The sequence below is a fragment of the Anser anser genome (assembly GCF_964211835.1).
Source record: "Anser anser genome assembly, chromosome: 15".
NCBI classification, from domain to species: domain Eukaryota; kingdom Metazoa; phylum Chordata; class Aves; order Anseriformes; family Anatidae; genus Anser; species Anser anser.
In genome coordinates, this window is record NC_139736.1 from 15,941,931 (window position 1) to 15,959,742 (window position 17,812).

At 47.1% G+C, this 17,812-nt stretch overlaps 1 protein-coding gene across 1 annotated transcript; it reads right to left on the bottom strand.

Moving 5' to 3' along the window:
- Positions 1–1,897: 1,897 nt before the first annotated feature.
- On the bottom strand, positions 1,898–17,001 carry ROGDI (rogdi atypical leucine zipper). Its single transcript, XM_083800676.1, has 11 exons — positions 16,898–17,001; positions 14,640–14,711; positions 13,435–13,517; positions 12,076–12,130; positions 11,122–11,202; positions 8,647–8,742; positions 5,432–5,530; positions 4,839–4,952; positions 4,037–4,086; positions 3,371–3,497; positions 1,898–2,829 (listed from the first exon to the last, which is right to left on the bottom strand). The coding sequence occupies exons 1-11, from the start codon at positions 16,937–16,939 to the stop codon at positions 2,788–2,790; spliced, it is 861 nt and encodes a 286-aa protein (XP_083656802.1). The 5' UTR covers positions 16,940–17,001; the 3' UTR covers positions 1,898–2,787.
- Between the last annotated feature and the right edge of the window lie 811 nt (positions 17,002–17,812).

A 17,812-nucleotide genomic window follows, 5' to 3' on the forward strand; every position in this document is an offset into this window, starting at 1 on the left:
GGGATTTCCCCGTGGGCTTTGTGAACCACTGGTACTGCCTGGCTGCTCCCCAGCAGCCTCCCCTGCCTGCTCCCAGCCGGGCAGTAGGACCAGGAGGTCTGGAGCCACTGAAAAAGGGCAGGAAAGCCCAGTGGGCTGATCTCTGAGCACAGACAAGCTCTGCAAACCCTGCTCCAGCAGAATGGGGCTGTGGCAGAAGAGTGAGTTAGCAGCAGGGTTTGCTGGGGATGGAATTTCTTCCTGACAAAGTAGGAAGAAGCAGCAGCACAAGTCTATGCAGGCAAATGCAGAGCTCTCCCCACACCCCCACCCCAGACCCAGACTCCTTTATTTCCTCTTACGATACAGTTAATTGCAATCCAGTCTCGTGTTGCTGGACACGAGTCCAATCCCTGCCACTCTGGGCTTTAGGGTTAGGTTGATGAAGCGTGGCCTCAACTGCTCTCACAGCACAGCTGCTGTGCATCAGAGCTGGAATCAGGACAGCCATTCCTCTTTGCCCACTCCTGCCCTTCAGATCTAAAGGAGACCATTTTCATCAGAAGAAAACAACGCGATGGGTTTCACATTACGTCCCTGGCAGCAGGAAGCTAAGCAGGAAAGGATGTGGCAACATTGATTGGACTTCATACACCAGGATGAATTAAAAGAGGGGCCTCCACCCACGTACAGGGAGGGTTAAAGAGAAGCTCAGACAGCTCCAGAGAGGTGATTAACTATAAAAATACTCTAATGCAAGAACCTGTTAATGGTGAGCAGTTCCCCACATGTATAAATCATTTTCTAAGCAAAAATAGTCTGGAACAGAGCAAGGACTGGTAACTGCATACCCAGGGTCATCACCACAGTTAGTTACAAGGATAATGGACTGGAGTCAGTAATGCACTTGCTATTAAATTAGCTGATCCAGGCCTCTCTACTTTACACCTTTAATTACTAACATACACATTCATTGGTCATAGCCTGATACTCATTTACAGGAACTGTGTCTGCAACCTGCAGCATTAACACATCAGACAAGCACAGTACCAGGTGTCAAGTCCTCAGACAAGGGAGGCAGCAGCAGTAACAAGGAAGCACCAACCCACTCAGATTCCCATGAACCTCAAAAAAGGAACAGAAAGGGAAGTCATAGACAAAGTAGGCCACACATGCCCAGAGCAAATATCTATAAAGGAAAAACAAAAAAGTGACATACCTATTACTAGTCTCCATCCTTGGAGCTATTCAAAAGACATCTGGACCTGGCTCTGGGCAAGTGGCTCTGCTTGAGCAGGAGTGTTGGACCAGATTACTTCCAGAGGTCCCTTCCGACCACAGCCATTCTGTGATCTCTCTCTCTCTCCCTTCTGAGCAGGGCGCTCTGGATAGCGCTTGGAAAGCAACAGGATCCTGCATGCTGTCAGGACAGCCCCCAATGGCCCTGATTTCTTGTAGAGACCACCATGAGCCTGCAGTCTTCTCCTCAGTACAAACGTAGGCTCCTGGGTAAGGTCCTCCAGCAATGAAGGCCATCAGAAACACAGGCTGGATAGGTCAAACTGGATCCAGGCAGGAGACAGGCAATGCTTCCTCATCACTTGACAATCAGCTCCATGTGCCGATCCAGCCCAGCCACAGTAGCTACAGCCTCTCCCAGACATGACCATCAAGAGATTTTTGGAGAAGTGCTTCAGGTAGTACTCAGGTGTCAGACAGCACTGGCCTAAGAGCTACAGGCTGAAGTTACACAAACCAACCCTGGCCTTTGAAGGGCTGCACAGCTCCACCCTTGAGAGACCGCTACTGTCCTCCCTTCTCCAAGCAATAAAACAGCAAGCAAAACTAAAGCATTCACTTGTAAAATAGCACAGAATTTTTGGCAATCTTCATTCTCAGCACTGACACCCCACAGAAGTATGGCAGGAATGAGGTTCTTTATTTCACAATTATCAATAGCAAGAGGGATGATTTACATATTGTAGCATTCATAGGTAGGCAGCAAATCATTGTAACTTGGTACTCACTTGGAGTTTAATGACAGAATGTGAGACTGTTCAACTGTGCTGAAGGTACGAGGGCAGCTCCAAAGGCTGGCAATGAAAATTATACACTACATCAGGAAAAAAACAAAACCAAAAAAAGAAAACCAAAAAACAAGTGGCTCAACTAAGGCTTAGGAAAAATAAATAACACAAATGATCACATTGATGCCAGGGGAAAAAAAATAGTTCAGATAGTAGCACATAAGAATTTCCTCAAAGGGGAAACAATAACGTGGGCATGGCCAGAATACATTGGAGAGAAGAGCTCTGAGCTAGTCATAACGGCAACTGGATGAGGCCACAGCAACATACTTTACTACATGGAGCAACATGCCCAGCACTTTTTTGTGGTATGTTATATTAGTCTAACTTCATCCCTTCCCAACCAGCTCACAGTCCAGCAGTTAGTTACAGCACTGTGTGCAATACACTTATTGAGAGTGTTCCACAGCTCCCTGTCCCTTGTAAGGTATTGGTGTAAGTCAGAGGCTTGCAAAGTGTAAACCACAAAGAACACATGAGAAAGAAGATAGGTGGGAGCTCCCACCATCCACACAGCATTGCTTGGTGCCCTGATCATGTACTGGTCCCAGACAAAACCACTAGATGTGTGTTTCCAGATGCATCGACCCTACCCTACAAAGGGCCACAGGGTAAACAAACCACACAGCACTTCTCACGTTGACCTGGACTCAACAGGCACATGGAAAACAAACAGGGAGATGCTCGAAGTGCTTTAAGTGTTTGGACAATCCACAGAGAATTAATATGGCTTGTAGTTCCAGTAACTGGAGAAAACAGAGATCTGGAAAACAAGAAGATAATCAGTTAAGTTCCTTGATCCCCTCAGCCATAGAAGAAAGAACATGTAACGAGTGTGTAAAGATTAAGCTTTACAGCATTATCCAGCACTGCACTGCAAAAGGGCAGACTTGCTGTTGTCACTGAAGATGCTCAGAGCACATTGATACTTGCTCAAGGTGGCAGCCAGGTCAGCTGCAGAGCTGGAATTGAACTTTGTTCTCTGGAATCTAGTTCGCTGAACCTCTCCATGCCTCCTCTTCAGTACCCTGGCATTTCCTAACATCCAGCTCATGGCTGAGAACACAAAAGCTTCTACCTGCTCCTTTCAGCCTTGTTCAGCAAACATCTGCCATGCTGCATTTATCCCAGATGACTGCCTGCTGGGCACTGCCAGCCAGCTCCAAGGCTCCGGAGCACTGACTCATTGCTTGTTTACAGTTCATGCACCAGTCACACAAATTAACATCACATCAGATTTTTAAACCTGAGATCCTCTCAAAATCCAGATTTAAAAAACAAAGACCCTTCTCTAAGGATGTTACCTTGTCCTTCAGTTGCTGGCAAAGCTGCAGTGAAACTGTGAAGAAGACGAGGGCATCGTTTAACCATGGGACAACACATTCCACTTTATGGACATGGCTGACTTCATACCGCTGGTTGCCAAACTCACTGGAGAGGAAAAAAAGCAGTTTCACACAAAACAGCACAAAATATAGAACTCGTGTCCTCCATTCTCACACAAGGGATCGGAACAACTTCTACGTTTAAAAACAGCATCTGGCAAAGTTACAGAATGCAGACTCTCAGTTTATCTCTGACTGGCTTCAGAGTTAAAAAAAAAAAAAAATTGTAACAAGCTTCAAGTAGAAACATTGCCACTTTCCAGAGAGGCATAACACAGGAAATGCAGATAGCAATACCAACAACCTGATGTTCATTTTGGCTGACAGCTCTAATCTCTTGCAAAACTCAAGGCACTCTATAAGCGACTGGAATCCTGAAAAGCCACCCCTCCGTGGTGGGATGGCTTGCATAACCGGAGTGCTGCAATGGATGGCTACAAATTCTTCAAAAGGGATAGGCCATGAAGAAGTGGCAGGGTAGCCTTTTATGTCAGGGAGTGTGTGGATTGTCTTGAGATCTCATTTGGATCTCATCCTCAGCATCCTCCTATCCCTTTTACACAGCCTTGTAGTAATTGTACTTACAACATGGCTCCAGGGTTGTGTAGAATGGATCCGCCAGCAGGCTTGAAGTTCTACAGGAGAAGAAAAGGGTCATTAGGATTTTAAGTTAGTAAATTAATCATTTAGAAGACCTTTACTATTTGCACTCACAGTAGCCTGACAAGAAACACCTGATACATATGCCTGAATACTCCATTCATATTGAATACAAGCCAGTTGATCCCATCTTGCTCCTTCAGAAAAAGCACATTCTACACAGTAGCTGAGTGCAATTTAGATCCAGATTTTAGAACAAGAAAAGTAAGTTCCCACTGACCAGAAGAAAAATAGGAAATTGATTTTAGGAAAAATATCCATATGGAAGGACTGCATCTCATAAACCTTAAAGGTTTAATTCTGTTTTTAGGGGACATCAAGTTGACTCAAATGCAACATGCAAAGCAGAAAAGTAACCATCAAAACTCCATTCATAAAACCCCCGATGCTACTTCGATGTAAGCTGGATTACTACAATTACACCCTTCCAAAAGCATGTAAAGTTATCAAACTACATTGTAAGATAAAACATTACTTGGCAAAAAAAAGTTTCTGACTTTCTTCAGAGTACTGCTATTTTCTTTTTGGCTAAGTGGCCATGACCTGAACTACATTTAGAGCCAGTGCTCTGACTGGAGCAGATCTAAACACAGACACTTAGTGTCAGTCACAGTCACTTTTGCATTATCTTATGCTTATAACGGTGCACCAAACAACAGTGTGATCTCCTCATAGTGACAAGTAAGAAGGGGTAAATAAACAAGGCTGAAGAGATAGCAAGCATCACCTTAGTTGTGCTGGGCTGCAGCACATGGAGTTGGTAGATGGTCAGGCACAGCTTATTGAGGTTAATGTAGAAATTCACAAGGATGTCTGGAGGCAGAGCAGGAGCGAACATTCTCTGGTGAGAAAATAAGTTGTTTCTTTAACAGTGAACTGACCATTATTTCTAATGCTAGGCAATCACTAGCTTTTTATAAGCTATACTGCAATTATCCCATAGTGAGAGACACATTAAGAAAGAAACAGATTGAAAAGCACACATGCAATGGTTGTTCCTCTTGCTGCACTTCATCAGACTGTGTTGGTATGAGTGCTGGTGACAAAATAAGATGAAGCAGTATTCATACAGGGAAATCATCCCTGTACAACCTTCCTGGGAAGGGAACAGAACTTCTCTGAGAACCAGCGTCCTCACGCCCAAGTCATCTGCTCTCCCACAGGAAGATACAGGAACAGTCAAAAACATTGAGCTCAGGGCTTGCGCTTACTTCACCTCTCTCCTCTGCTTCAGGAGGGGTTTCAGAAATCCACTTTCATCAAGATGCAGCACAACATCCTGACACAGAGTGTATGAATCCTAGACTACCACACACTTACTGTGAGACCACTGGAGGCAATTTCTGGTAGAGTCAGAGTGGCTGGAGTGGTAAGACGATTCCGTGCTCTTGAGAGCTGTAACATCACAGCATCCATAAGCTGTAAGATAACGTACAGTACACTGCTGAGTGACGACCCCTGGATAGCTCTTGATAGCAAGGCTGTAGGATTTTGCAACAACCACTACCCCTTCCACTTAGGATCTGGGGACTTGGGAAGGGACTTGCTAGTACCACAAGGACTAGCAGACAAAAAAACATCAACAAGACACAGACAGGACCCTGGAAAAGGAGGTGTCAACCTGTTGCCATGAGTTATAAGAGACCATGACAATCATTTCTGCAAAAATACCAACCAGCAACAAATATGAAGCTTTGGCAGCAGATGAAATCAGAGAGCAAGACTCACACAGTGAAACAGCACCAGCTATGCCTGCCAGAAGTTGCAGAAGAAGATGGCAAGTGCTAGTAGTAACTCCCAACTGAGAGGCACTGAGACACTCATCTGCCAGCCTGTTACACAGTCAAGGGAAGTCTGCTACTTGCCAGGAGCTAAGGTCCGGGATGCTGCAGAGATTGCCAAAATTGGTAGAAGGCACACACAACCTCCTACTTCTTTTCCACATGGGTACCAACCATATGGTACAGCACAGCCTGAGCAAGATCAAGCAAGACTTCAGGGTCCTGGGGTCACACGTGAAAGGGACAGAGGACCAGATGGTCTCCTCTATCTTGCCAGTCAGAGACAGGGGCATGGGCAGAAGTCAACGCATCATGCAGGTTAACATCCAGCTACATGCTCATGAGCAACAGAGAGGAAAAGCACACCTCTCAGAGTAGCGAGGAACACCCCAACCCAACCCTCCAAAAAGGTTCGACAGTTTAAGACCCAAACGAAATGCTTCTACACAAACACACATGGTATGAATAACAAACAGGAAGAACTGACAGCCACTGCCCAGCTGGAAAACTACAACCTGACTGCTATCACAGAAACTTGGTGGGATGAACCACATGACTGGAGCTTTCCAATTGATGGCTATAAACTGTTCAGAAGAGACAGACAAGAAAGGAAAGGGGAAGAATTGTCCTGCATGCAAGAAAAAAGGATCGATTGCACAGAGCCATCTTTAAAGAACAACAAAACACAGGTCTTCTGGGTGAAAACTAGAGACAAAGGGAACTGTGGCTGACATCTATTACAGCCCACACAATCAACGAGAGGATGTTGATGAAAAGTTCTTTCTTCAGCTCCAGGAAGCAGCACACTTGCAAGGCCTTAATCCTGCTAGGTAACTTCAACCACACAGCCACCTGCTGGAAAAGCAGCAAAACAAACTGCAAGCCAGCCAGGAAACTACTGGCATGCACTGAGGATAACTTCCTAATACAGGTGATAGAGAGCCCAACTAGAGGACAGGCGTTGTTGGACCTCTTGCACTCAGGTCCAGTTAATTTCAAACATGAATACAGGCTTGGCAATGAGTAGACTGAGAGCAGCCCTCTGGAGAAGAACTTGGGACTATAGGTGGATGAAAAACTGAGTATGAGCTGGCAATGCACACTTGCAACCCAGAAAGCCAATTGTATTCTTGACTGCATCAAAAGAAGTAGAGCTAGCAGGACAAGGGAGGTAAATCCCTCTATTCCACTCTCATTCACCTGGAATACCACATCCAGATCTGCGGCTCCCAGCACAAGAAGGACATGGACCTGTTGGAGAAGGTCCATAGGAGGGCCACAAAGATGACCAGAGGGCTGGAGCACCTCTTCTATGAAGATGGGCTGAGAGAGCTGGGATGTTCAGCCTGGAGAAAAGAAGGCTCCAGGGAGAACTTAGAGCAGCCTTGAAGTACCTAAAGGGGGCCTGTAGGAAAGATAGGGAGGGATTCTTCATCAGGAAGTGTAGTGATAGGATGGGGGGTAATGGTTTTATGCAAAAGAGGAGAGATTTAGATCAGATATTAGGAAGAAATTCCTCACTATGAGTGTGGTGAGGCACTGGAACAATTGGCCCAGAGAAGCTGTGAATGCCACATCCCTGGCAGTGTTCAAGGCCAGGCTGGATGGGGCTTTGGGCAACCTGATCTAGTGGGAGGTGTCCCTGCCTAGGGCAGAGGGGTTGGAACCAGATGGTCCTTAAGGTCTCTTCCAACCCAAAGCATCCTGTGATTCTACAATTCTATGACAAACGTAGTTTAGCTGTTACCAGGAACTGGAGAGAGAACATCTACTCATTACAAGAAAAAGCAGAGAAGATGAGATGAATTACTGATGCCACAAAAGCATTGACAAACTTATCGTAAGCGCTTCCAAATAGCAGGTATTCAAGGAAAACAACCTATGTCCTAGTTCTCCCCACTACCACATCATAGATACAACTACTGAATGCCCCCCTGCTCCATCCATAACCACATATGAACTAGGGCACTAAAGAACCAGCTCATCGTTGGTCCAATCCTGCCAGAGACACCACAGTTCAAATGCTCTATTCAGGAAGACTTCCTTTTCCAGACGTGGGAATCAACATATGTCTGTTATAAAGCTCATGACTGCTAAGATAAAGGCATTAGAAATGATGTCTAATTACCCCCCCTCCTTTCACCCAAAATTAAAAAGGAGATTGGTAGTAAAAATTTGGCAGCCCTTGTGCATACAGAGATTTAAAAGATGTGGCTTTTTCATGTTTGATATCGTGGCAGGTTCTGAGTAAATCCCAACTCTGGTCCAGAGAGCATGACCAAGCAGAGGGCTGGGCTTTATGCCACACAACAGCTGGCCTGTATCAGACAGCATCAACAAGTCATTTTCAAATCATCAGTAAATTGTAAGCACTAAATGTCATTTTTTCATGGCTGATGACTGCTTCATTTCTTCTCTCAAGAGCACTGACTGACAGGGAAGAGCATGATCTACATAACTGCACCATCCAGGAAAGATTAAGGGAGGTTCTCTCAAAACACCACTGCAGTACAACAGGGCACTCACTGCTCAGTTTACCATTACTGTGATTTGCAACGCTGTTACTGATGCTAGATTGGTAATAGATTCATGTCAAATGTGAAGTCGCATGGATACTCCTTGACACACGTATATACAGGTACAACTGAGGAATCCGTTTCCAGTCAAGACAGTAATGTGCATTAAGTGTCAAAAACCAAATGAAGGAAAGAAACATGTATGTTCCAACTCAACTAGAGAGTGCTTTCTCCTCACCTTGAGGACCTCTGAGCCTGTTTTGAAGTGGTAGCTTACATCTCTCTTCATAAGCAGGTAAATTGCTTGGTTAACGTGGTTTCTAGCATCCTGTATCTGCAAAGGTACAAATGCAGCACCGTTATAGAAGCACTGTCTCTAACACATGCAAGAAAGCAGAGGTTACCCTACCTCATTGGCCCTAAGAAAATGGTGACTTCTCAGACATTAAGGACATTTTTCTATGAGTACCAGACATTTGCTGACACAAATCTACCAGTGCTGTCCAGATCCATTACCAGGTTCTTCACCCAAGGACTGGGGATTCTAAACGGTCTGAAAGCTACAAAACGAATTGTCAGCAAAAATACTGCTGCTGCCCCAAAGGAACAGTGACATCAGGCATTCTCATCCTGTGAGAACTCCAATCATGACTATTCAGGTAGGAATTCTCACTGCTGATGGCATATGGTGGTCAGGTCTAGCAACACATATGATGATTTATTCCTTAGAGATAAAAACAAATGACAAATCATATCAATAGAAGAAATGAGCAGCAAACATTGATCTCTCCCACAGACTCTATGGCATCATACCAGAGTCCTGTACTTGTTGGGGTTGAGTGTTATCACCATCCTCAAGAAGCTGCCACTGCATTTCTTGTGTGGAACATGACCAGACTCAGGACACAGCTAGCCAAGTTCCTCTTAAGCAAAACTGCTTGCAGCCAAGAGACAACTACGAAAGCAAGCTTGATAGGTGCATCCCAGTGCTTTCATGCAAAGGCAAACCAGACGAGAAGGAAAACCCTGAGAGAAATTGACTTGTATTCAGTTCCAGGAAGCAACAAAAGAAAGGAAAAAAAACAACGAGGTAAGATATAGGGAGAAATAGATGAAAAGGCAAGTCTGTATGAAAGGTGGCTGCTGGGAGATGGTTAACACAGCTTAGGATATTTGTAGTTCAATTCATCTACACTGCTCCTCAGCAACACCAGATCTGAGCTCAAATTTGCAGTGGCCTCCCTTGCACAGATCTAGTCACTGGTTCCTTCTCACCATGGGCTCACGGATCACAGAAGAGTCCTGCTGAACTGGAAGTTACAGGAAGGAAAGATGATAAAATCCACTGACAGCTTGCACAGATTCTGCAGGTACTGGGGCTATGACATCTCTAAACACTATCACCTCCAGCCCGTACATCTTTCAGATGCTTTTGGGAAAACTATGCAGTTCCTGGCAGTGCTGGCAAACTTGCTCGTTCTGCTATTATAAGGACATGCTATTTCCCCTTGAATTTGCTATCTTTTCTAATCAAGTTACTAAGAACGTCTGTGCCTGCACCTGTGTTCCTCAAAAGTGTGCCTATACTACAGTTTCTTACTTACGACTTTAACCTATTTTGCACAAAGAAAAAGAACAATCCAACTGGCACCATGCACTATGGAAAGATGCAATGAAGGATTCGAGGTGGTCCTTTTCAATTCAGACAGGACAAAGATCTCCACATAATCACAGTAAATGCTTCTACACAGAGTCCTTTAGGTACTCACATTCCACATCTGAACAACATTGCAACCATTTTTCCAAGTAAATAAAGGTGTTTTGCATAAAAGCTGGCAGAAGCCCATCAACTGAGCAGTGGGACACAACAGCCAAAAAACTGTGTGGGCTGTGCAGTCTTAGCACAAAAGTTCCCTTGCCTTGTTGTAAGGCACAAACTCCCTTCATCTACACTTTGACTGTTTGCAACTCAAAGACAAGGCACACCTCAATTCGGCGTTAAGAACTCAAGCACACAATTTTCTAGATTTCTACAAAGTTACCCAGTAGAGTTTTCATTCCACTGCCAAAACAGCCATTGCAAACTGCACTCAAGGACCAAATGCACTGATCACCTAGAAAAATCCAGGCTACTGCAGAGGAAAATACATAGAATACACCTTTCTTCAACTCACTCAGCTATGACAAAGTAACTGTGGGAAACTGTCTTCAAGATCATCCACTAGATCAGGTCCTGGAAACAGATCTCTCTCAGCAAAACGAGGGGAAGAGATTCAGTATTCAACATCCCTTTGACTCCTTAAGGAAGAAATTCAGCTATGCCACAAGAGCACAATGCAGTGAGATCTGTTCTCATCATAAAGAAATGCTTCTGTAAGACAATGAAAGCAAGCTACTGAACCAGCTCCAAGCCTCTGAAGTTGCTCTTTGTCCTGCTAGCCTGGAGTTTACAACTAGTCACGTACTGCACACACACCTTAGGCACTCCTTTTAAAGGATCATGACTGCGATGTCGACAGCCTTCAGCTTGCTGGTCTTTCAGAAACAAGCAGAACCCACTTCTCTCTCCTAACACCATAACTCAATTTAAATGCACATTTCCTCCCTTAGCTTTTACCACCGGAACTAGGTAACGCAGGACGGATATAGCCTTCACTGAAAGCGAGGAGGGCACACATTCTGCAAAGGGGTAGACATCTGAAGTTAACAGTACCTGCTGCAGTTTCCACTGCTTGTCTTCCCGAAACGCAAAGTGCAGAAGCTGATTACTTCTGGGCATTTTCAGATTAACGTCCTTGAAGAAAGAAACAAAACATGAGAGCAAGCAATCCCCACATGCCAAACACAGAGACTGCCAGTCCCATCCCGTTCTGCCTCCCACACCACCTTGACAAGCTGCCGAAAGAAGTTCTGGCACGACCAGAACCTCAGCCCTCTTCAAAGAGGATGTTAATACAAAGGATAAGCTGAAAGGCATTTGGTGTATCAAGAGGCAGGCAGGCCGTACCATCTCAACTCAGAAGGTCCCCAATGAAGTTTGAAATTACAACAATACAGGCAATAAAGGTGAGGAATCCCCAGAAAAGTCAATTTCACCACTCATCATAGGAATTTTAGTATCAGTTGGTATTATTACCAACACATACCCCTGACAATTACACTTCTTTCTTGTGGACAAACTAGTAAAATTTTTGCAAAACATGCAAGTCCAAAGGTTTACATAGTTATGACTACAGACTGCCTCATCTAGCAGCTCTTCCTCCCTGACTGAAGACAATACCACAGCAGAGCAGCACATGCAGGCAAAGTCAGATGTCAGCTCTGCAATGAAGTTTTTAACAGAATTCAACCGTTGGAATCCTAAATCTAGGCAGCATGGCAGTGGCTCAGAGGCTGCTATCATACAAATAACTCAAATTAAAGGCATCTCATATCCATTGCCTAGTTCAACTGGCACCAAAGCTGTGGTAAAACTGCCTTGGCACTGCAGTGGTACGTCAATACCATTAAGGAAGAGGGCTCAAGATGCTGGATCTTGACAAATTTCAACAGTTGCTGAAACATTAAGGATTTAAGGCCTGTTAAGAAAGACAAAGAATACTTGTTGATCACTTGTAAAACGTAAGGATGACTTATGGTACAAAGCAGGAAGCATGGAAGTACTCACAGCTTGACAAAGGGCATCTCCCTGCAGTGTCAACACACCTTTTACCTGGTCTGTGCTGAAATGAGAAGAAAGATCTGGGCAACGCAGGTCACGAGAAGCAATAGACACCTACAGAAACTGCCAGCAGCACTCTGTCCCTCCCCATCACATGCAGCCAGTCAAGGTCCCCTCCCTCCAGGGGTCAGCTGGAGGATGCAGGTGTACTCTACACACACTTCCAGATCCCCAGTCCACCACACCCTACCCGCCCTGCCTAAAACATTACGTTCTGTTCTGAAACAGGCTTATTTCATGTATTAAATATTAAGAATTTGGTCGCTGTTACAAACAGCTCTAAAAGGCACAATCACAAGATACTAGATGGATTACTGACACTGAAGTACTAGATGGATCACATGGGAGTTGAAAGCTACAAAAAAAAAATAAATCCAGAAGTCCTGTAACATGGCTCATATCACAGCAAACAGTGGTGGAAGACTGAAGCACCTGGGCTGCCAAGAACTCAGTTTAGCCATACCTGACATTTCAATATATTAGACTCTTCAGATAAGCACTTTAAGATCTACCTTGGAACAACAGTGAATAAAAACTGGACTCGGTTTTAATGCTTTAAGATTTGAAGAATACAACTTTCAAAAGCAATACAGTAACAGTGCACCCTTCTTAAGCGCTCACCATGCTGTTGCTAAGAACTAAGGTGTGCTACTTTGCGGCAAGCTTGAAAGCTCCATCAGGGCACAGATATTCAGACAGAGGACTATGCTGAAGATGAAAAAATGGACAGCTATTTCAGAAGGACTGCATTTCTATAGCAGCTTATGCACAGATCTCACTTTGTTCTGTGCCAAAGAGATTTATGATTCCTGTCTTAGGGGGATAAAGGCAAAGATCAAGATTTGTCCAACGTCAGAGTCAGAAACTGAGTCAAGTGCAGAACTCAGGTCTTGTAACTCCAATTCCCAAAGCCCAGAATCCAACAAACACACCTTGGCAAGAACTGCTGACAGCAGTGCAATGGTGCAACACATCAGCATGTGGTTAGGAATAAATGGTTGTATTACAGAGTTCAGCAGGAAACTGCAAACGTCTGGCTATGGCAGCCCCTGGAACACAGCTACGGACTTTTAGGGAACCTGTCACAAGAGTTTGTTTTCCCTTAAGGCAAGCTCTCACGCCGAAGGAAGCCCCTTCGCTCTGGCAGCACCACAGGGCCCTTTACTGAAGACGCTCGGTAACAGCGTCCCTCACCAGCAGCGGGAAATGCCGGGACGGACGCTGGCACGGCGCAGGCAAGGCACGCAGTGCGCACAGCCGGCGGCCTGGCAGAGCAGCTGTGACCCAGCAGCGACAGCCACTTACCCCGCCGTGCTCAGCACGAAGCTTTCCTGCTTGGCCGCACCTTCTGCGCCGCCGGCGGGCAGGGCGAACCTGTGCGAGGCCTCCTGCTCGGGAGAGAGCGGAGCGGTCAGTGCTGGAGCTCCCGCCAGGCCTGGCCCAACCGCAGCCCGGGAAGAAAGGCGAGCCAGGAGCAGAGGGGAGATGCCGGTGGGGGTCTGGCACAGCGTAGCCACTTCTGTGACTCCAGCACCCTGCCCAGCACGGACAGGAGCACAGAGACCTCAGCCAGTGCGGATGTGCCCGGGGGCTGCCCACGACCTCTCTCACACCAGCCCCTGAAGATCAGCCCTCCTGACTGGTTATACTGGCTGCTGACTATCTTTTAATCGCATTTCACCTTTAGAACTAAGAAATTCTTCAAAACAGGTACTTTCTATACAGATAATGCAGGTTATCATCACCTGCTATGAAGCCATATGCTGAGTCAGAACTACTGCACTCTTTCCTCATTTGGCAACCTCCCCTCACCTCCACATTTTTGCCCCTGCTCTTACATCACACACCACCCCCACCAGAAGGCTGTTAACGGGCTGGGCCTGTTGAACACCAATCAAGCAGAAGAGCGGTGCTCTTGTGAGCATTCCCTCCTTTAAGCAGATCACCTTCTGGCTGCCCACACACAGCTGAGCACAGCCCATACTCAGGCTGGCTGGAAGTGCCCCAGGCTGAGCTCAGCTGCGCACTTCGCTCCTCTGGAAGGGGCAGGAACGTGCAGAGAAGGTGGCGTACTGAGGGAAGGACGGGTTCAGGTGAGGAAGGCATGTGCTGCAAGTTGCTGCACAGGTAGAAGCTTGATAGTTAAGATTAACATACTCCTTTCCACCCTCACATAACAAATTTCTGTGAAGATCCAGATTCTCTGTTCCAGCAACTATTCATGTTTAAGGCAAACACTTGTCACACGTGCCTGGCTGCCTCCACATGGCTTTCCTAAGCAGCTCTCTCAGCAAAGAGTCAAAGACAGAGCAATCTGGGAGAAAACAGCTTCACTGTGAATCCTCAAAACCAGAGGACAGGCAAACACTGGACATGCCTGATGGCCCTTTTTGTGTACTCTCAACTTAGAATTTTTTTTTCCTCTGAGATAAATCTACCACCACTCCTCACATTGATGAGCAAACAAACAAACCCACAGCACAAAAACAGATTAAGCAGATTACCCTTACCTTCAAAATATCCTGCAGCTGTTTCAGAACAGCATGGACCTCTTCTTGTAAAAGCCATTTAAACTCTTCTTCCTACATTGCGTAAAGATAGCAGTGGAATCATTAGAAATATTCGCCAAGTACTGGAAATAAATCTCAGACATATGAAATTATTTAAGTTTTAAGTATACTGTTATGTGTGATGTTTACATCACATGCTAGTAGAAGAAAGATGTGTCAGTTGTATTCAGAGGCCTTATTCCCTGCTTTTCCACCCCAGCCAAGTGAATTGTCCTCATTTTTGTTTTGACTTTAACAAAACAGTGTTTGTACAAGTCACTGCATCAATAATCACAGCATTAGGAGATAACAGACAGCACAGTATGTGGGTTTCAGATGGAAGTTCAGATTCCGCTGCTTCACACCCTGAGGCTTTTTAAGCTGCTGTGTTGGGCTGACACCATATCTCCTGCTCCTTCTCAACAGGATGCAGGGAGAAAACAAGATGAAAAGCTTGTGGGTTGAGACAAAGACATGGAGATCTCTTATCAGTTACCATCAGAGACAACTAAGGTACAACTTGGGTAAAGTTAACTTATTGCCAAGTAGATGTTGAGAAACAAAGACAAAAACTAAAACACCCCTACCCTAATCCCACCTTGAACAACATTTTACCAAGCAACAGCAGCCTAAAAACAAAACAAGCTAAATTAAAAACTGTCCAGGGGAGAGGAAGACTGAAGATTCCCAATCATTTGGGCAAAATTCAGTAACAAACAAGTTTGTATCGGTTGATGTAACACCTCAGGCATCAGTCAGCTGTCTGCCACAAAAAAGCCTGTATAAAACAGATCCCCAGAACACAGCTAAGCATTTCTGCTAAAGCCCAAGAGCCCGCTCAGAAAATCATTGGAAAAAGTGGGGAAAGAAGCAAGCAAGGAATAGAGAAGAAATTTATGCTTGCTACCTTGTAAGACATGGGAAATTTTTCACGTGGAAAGTACTGGAAGGGAATGAAGTGAGCACATTGCCCCCAGAAAAAGTCAGAAAGCTGTGGTCAACCCAGAATTTTAAGCCAAGTTATCCAAGCCCCAGGCCTAAGGTTTCTCTACTAGATAGTTCCTGTTTACCATAAGAAACATGAAATGACTACTGATGGATTTACTTGTATCTACTTATGCAACAGTTGTATGAACGAGGACCACTCTGAACATACGTTCACCCAGAAGAACTAGGTACACAGCAACACTAGATGGGGTTCTGGCTGTCCTACCAGTGTGAGCGCAGCACCACTGCCCTTCCTTCCCCTGGTAGTCCTGGTTTGGGTTTCTGGGCATTGCACTGACATAGCAGATCCCTTGCCCTTCCATTCTCCGTAACGCTCTCCTTCAGGTTCCCGAAGGAAGGGAAGTAACTTGGGTAAAGCACAGGCATTGACTGTCTCTACCACCCCGCTGCCACCACGCGGATGTTTTAGGTCACATTATTCCACTTCAAATTGTTACCGGCATCTTCCATTCCCCCTAGTGAGAGGGGAAGAACCCCCAAGGTACACGTTTCTGATTTGAGGTCATTCACTACATCTACGCGTTTGTATTCTTGAGGAATGCCAGACACCCTACAAATCGCATTAATTTTAGACAGATCTTATTTTCTGCGCTTTTGTTTTGGACCCCGTGACTTCCCACCTGCCCTGGATAAATCTCAAACTCTCGCCCTCCGCAGGGAGCCTTCGCTGCTTCTTGCAGCTCCCACCCGCGGGTACACGGGCAGCGCCAGCCTGTCCGCGCCTCCTGCACCTTTTGTCACGCGAACGGGGCCGCCCTGCCGCGCCTACCAGCTCCTAGGCCTCGTCTCCCCCCGCCGTGCTGACCAAGGTCAGGCCAACACGCACGGTTATTTACCCATAAGCACGGCGGCCTCCGGCCTCAGACCCACAGCCACCGCCGCCCCCCTCGCCTCCCGGGGACCCCTCGGCCCGGCCGGCCCCGCCACAGCGCCTCAGAGGGGCGGCGGGAGGGGAGCGAGGCCTCCGGGCGGGCCCGGGCCTCGGGGAGGCGCGGCGGCAGGGGGCTCGCACCCACCCGGCCGCGGCCCCGCGGCTCACGGAGCAGCCGCACGCAGCGCCCCGGCCCGGGCGCAGGCAGGGCCTGGCCCCGAGCCGCAGGGGGGCCCCCGCCGGGCCGCCGACGCCCGGCTGCTGCCGGTCACGAGCGGCCGCGTCAGCGCCGAGCCCCGGCCGGACGCGGCGCGGAGCCCCCGGCGCTGCGCGCACTCACCAGCACGGCGCGCTCCGCTGCGCTCGCCATGGCCACCGCCATCGCGCCGCCGGCCCGCCCCGCCCCCTGGTGGCTGCAGGCGCCGCGCTCAGCCCGGCCCCCGCCCCGCAGCACCGCCCCCGGTGCCGGGCCGAGCCGCGGGGCCGGCCCGGGGAGCGCCGGGCGGGGCGGGGCGGGGCGCGGGGCTCCCCCAGCGCTCACCTCATGCTGCCCCACGGCCCTCGGCCCCGGCAGAGCGGGCCGGCCGCGCTCGCCTGGCATTCAGGGTCGGAGAAAGGGACTTGAGTAAACAACACAGCTCCAGAGAGCTCCCAAAGAACAAAAAAAAAAAAAACCCTTAATTTTAGCAGTAATTGAAGCACACCGTTAGTCAGCAGCAAACAGTACGAGCCCAAGTTACCTTGCGCCATGGCCTGGATCATCACAAAGCAACATTCCTGCACCTGCAAAAGCCTCGGCTCAGGGATCTTGTCTTCAGCAGCCTGGAAAGGCCGACTTGCTGCTGAGGCGCTGAGGTAGTGCTCCAAAAGCCCCGGATGCTAGAAGGAAGAATGCTCCTGACAGAGCAAGCCAAGATCCTTCCACTTAGACGCCAGAAGTCCCAGTTATAATCACTAGAAAAGCCCATGAACCAACACACCTCAGCTTTTCGTTAAAACAGAGCCTTCACCCTCCTCCTCAGGCAGATGTACGCAGCCCTCCGTGCAAGCAGAACCAGAATTTAGCCCTATTCGTCCATTTTAGTGCCTCTCTGAGGAGACCACAGCGACCAAAACGCTCCCAGGTACACTGCTGTTCTACAGCAGCTCCGGATTCTGGGTTGTTTGAGGAGCGCATGTGTTTTTGTTTTTTTTTTTTTTTTTAATGCTAGAATACCAGTTTGAAAGGTTCAGAAACTGCCACAAGAACACTGTG

Bases quoted from the DNA above. Each gene is read 5' to 3' on its own strand.
- ROGDI (XM_083800676.1), bottom strand. From the start codon at position 16,939: ATGGCGGTGGCCATGGCGAGCGCAGCGGAGCGCGCCGTGCTG. The intron at 8,743-11,121 runs GTACTGTTAACT...GTACCTTTGCAG, and splicing joins AGCAGTGGAAACTGCAGCAG to ATACAGGATGCTAGAAACCA. The intron at 4,087-4,838 runs GTGATGCTTGCT...CTTCTCCTGTAG, and splicing joins TGCAGCCCAGCACAACTAAG to AACTTCAAGCCTGCTGGCGG.